Raw genomic sequence first — 3,237 nt, 5'->3', positions numbered from 1 at the left:
GGTTACTGTTCCAAAAGAAACAAAACAAATATCCCAACACCCCCACCTTTGGACTTAAATGTGGTATCGCTACAGTTTTTGAATGTAATAAACCACAGAACGGGTACCCTGGCATAAACCCAGAATTCTAGGTGGCAGAAAGTAAATGCTCTTTACCATCAGCTTCGTTTCAGTACATACACATAGGAATTTGCAGAAGTGCCATTAGTCTGAAACACAGTGGAGCAGGGAAAGAAAAGCCAGTCTCTAACCTCCTATGAACAAAGAAACCTAATTTAATTTTGAAACAAAAGGAACTAAATTTATCATTCTAAGACAGCCCCAGGACGTCCAAGCATGAAATGGAATAAAAGGAATTGCCAAAGACATGCAGAACAAGCTTTTAAAAGTTACCTGGAATCAGGATATTTGGTAAGCGTGGCCAAGCTGCTGGTATACATGTGCCCACCCACATCAATGTGAACTGGTGCGTTGGATTTTGTGAGCTGTGCTGGAGTGGGGATGCCTTGATTGTTCAATGGAGATGCAGGGGATCTAGTGATCAGAGGTCTTGACATATTGGGCCGACTGTCCTGTGAAGAGATAGACCTGGGTTAATGATCCCCTTAGAAACCTCACAGAAACCCACAGTCTCGAGTCAATAGCACTGTCTCATAGTCTCAGCTTATGATTTTTATCTTATTAAAGCACAGACAAATATTTGGCATTTTTTAAAATCAATCCAGCTCCAAGAGTCTTAACTGGCTACGTTCTAAATAAGTAAAGTGGGGCAAATGCAGTGATAAAACCCACAAAGTAGAAACTACGTTCAATAAAACAAGTTCTTCCTGAATACTGCTTGTGACAGACAATCCATACCAAAAAAAAGGTCATTCTTGTATTTAAGAGCTGAAAAAGGCTCTGACAGAAAGAGTTGCAGACAGAAAGACCAAGAACAATTACTATTTTCCTTAATTAAGATGACCCCAGGTAGCCTTTCTGTTCCTTCCCAAGCCCTCCTTCACTGCCGTACAGTCAGAACAGAAATACAAACCCTCAACTCCTCCATCCTGCACACTCTTCTCTCGAATTCCCAATTCACATAGCACGGAAACAGAAGCAGAAACACCTGGACTAGTCAACTGCTCATGGACTGCAGACCACTGGACATCGACAGCCTTTGAGAAAGACATTTTCCATTTAAAAGTTATACGTATGGCGACAGATGCCCTCGCGTGCCCCGCATAGGCTGCAGGTCTGAGCGGCTTCCCGAGGCAGGCGAGCTCCCAGAGCAGAGCGGGAGCCGATGCTTTGCTGATGAAACCAACTTTTAGTCACAAAGGCAGAGATGTAGCGCCAGCAAACAGCAGACCCAGCCTGCGCGCGCGGCGGGTGGGGCAGGGCAGGGCAGGGCGATGTGCTGGAGCCAGTAAGGCAGGCTGCATTCAAAGCCAGGGATTAAAATAGAAATGCATTCGAGAGCGGTTTTGAGACAACCCCGCTTTTGACTGAAGGAAAGCTCTGCAGAGGGTGGAATCTCATAGGGATGCCCTGAGAACTAAAAGCCCTTGCAAATTACGAAGTTTTACATTTAAAAGGTAAGCAAAGCAGCGAGAAGTCAGATACACTTCATCACAAAACTCTCTTTGTTCTTTCGACACGTCTTTCAGCTGCAAAAGGTAAAGGACTCCTTGTAAACATCTCCACAGAGCCCAGCAGCAAACCTCGCAGAAGCAAAGCACGGCCGTGAGAGAGAGTTACAGCATATTTGGACTAGTAAAGTCCGCCGCTGCCAAAAACATCATTTCTCCATTTTTCATGGCTGTTAAAAGACTCAAACCATGCAGGCAACATGAGCCAGGTAAATGTCTAACTGAAATGATTTACAGGCCAATGTTGCACAATAAATCCAAGTAATATGTAACAAAAGGCATCTATAAACCACAAGGTACTTAACTAATTTTCTTTCATACGCAAAAGCAAGCTTAGGTCAAATACTGATAAAAACGAAGGGGATGAAGAAAAACATCTAGTTTAGATGTTGGGGGAGAGGGTTGGGTCTCTTCTGTTTCTTTATAAGCAGAAGTTAATATAAATCTGCAGAAATACCACGCTTAATCACTACAATTGCTTGAGGAGGTGCCTGCAGCGCAATGAAGACAAGTCCAGACAAAATAAGGTACACACGCTATGCAAACCTGATGTCTGCTATAAATGCTATGTGGTACAACCACCACCCAAGATGCTACTGATCTGCTGTATGGTATTTAGTAAAATTATGAAGAAAAAATTAAAAACAACAGCTGGAAAGGGGAAAGTAAGAAGGTAAGGAGTGATGCAAACTGAAGGGGAGAAAAACCCCACAAGTTGGACAGTTAGCAGGAGGAAAATAGTGGGTGGGAGGAAGGGAACAATCTCACTGCTTAAAAGCAGACAAACAGTTTGAAAAAAAAAAAAAATCATTAACAAAGACTGAGACTAAAATGAAAAGCAAATTTGGTAACTTGTATGAGATAGACACCACCACCTCCCTTAGCAGGATCTTCTCTGGCAGAACACAGCCTCGTTGCAATTTAGCACACTGCAGCACCACCAAGCCTGTAATAGTTTTTCAATTGGACACATTCTCCTGGATACCCTGCCTGGGGCTGCTCAGGAGAAAATGAACAGATTTGCAGGGTTAATATTGTAGTTAGGTTGGGACCTCATTCAGCATAGCTGTGATAGCGCTGGCTGCATGAAACAGTAGAAGAATGTGTAGTATAAACACCATTACCAGGATGGGAGACAGGTCGAAGGACTGTGGGCATTTTTACAAGGAAGAAGAAAACAAAACAAAACAAAACCAAACCACAACATAAGAAAAGTGAACCAGAACCAAAACCAAGATGTGACCAAGCTGCCATTTACACAGTTTACCTACTAAAACTCCCAAGAAATAAAACCACTTTATAATACAACCTTATTCTGTCTTATTTCACCCTCCTCCTTTTCAGCACTCGCCCTTCAAGTTACCTGCATGTACTGTGCCTCCAGAAACAATGCCCATCTGCTCAGTGTTTAGATACTAAATACCATAGTGCTAGCCTTGCTCCAGTCTTAGCTCACAAAGCACATTTCCCTGGATAAAACCAGATCACTACTGTTTTGGAGACCACTTTGAAATTAGGCAATGGTATTTTTACTGCAGTTACCCCAGAGAAATTAAAGCAGAAACGGGATTCATAAAACCGGGTGCTTAAAAAACAGTTTCTTTTA

The 3,237-nt window shown here is 42.7% G+C and overlaps 1 protein-coding gene across 2 annotated transcripts in view; it reads right to left on the bottom strand.

The window, feature by feature from the left end:
- The window catches only part of KCTD1 (potassium channel tetramerization domain containing 1), a 32,669-nt gene extending 31,322 nt beyond the window's left edge, over nt 1–1,347 (bottom strand). Inside the window, exons 1-2 of one of the 2 annotated variants that reach the window (XM_010166136.2) lie at nt 1,082–1,347; nt 394–572 (exon numbers count right to left, since the gene is read on the bottom strand). In XM_010166136.2, coding sequence (XP_010164438.1) covers nt 394–557 — 164 coding nt within the window. In that variant the 5' untranslated portion in view covers nt 558–572; nt 1,082–1,347. Of the gene's footprint in view, nt 1–393; nt 579–1,081 lie in introns of those variants that run through there. The other variant, XM_029084530.1, reaches the window with a different exon arrangement.
- Nucleotides 1,348–3,237: the final 1,890 nt, after the last annotated feature.

The sequence above is a fragment of the Antrostomus carolinensis genome, unplaced genomic scaffold, assembly GCF_000700745.2.
Source record: "Antrostomus carolinensis isolate BGI_N321 unplaced genomic scaffold, ASM70074v2 scaffold41674, whole genome shotgun sequence".
Taxonomy (NCBI): Eukaryota; Metazoa; Chordata; class Aves; order Caprimulgiformes; family Caprimulgidae; genus Antrostomus; species Antrostomus carolinensis.
This window is presented reverse-complemented; position numbering and strand designations above follow the sequence as displayed.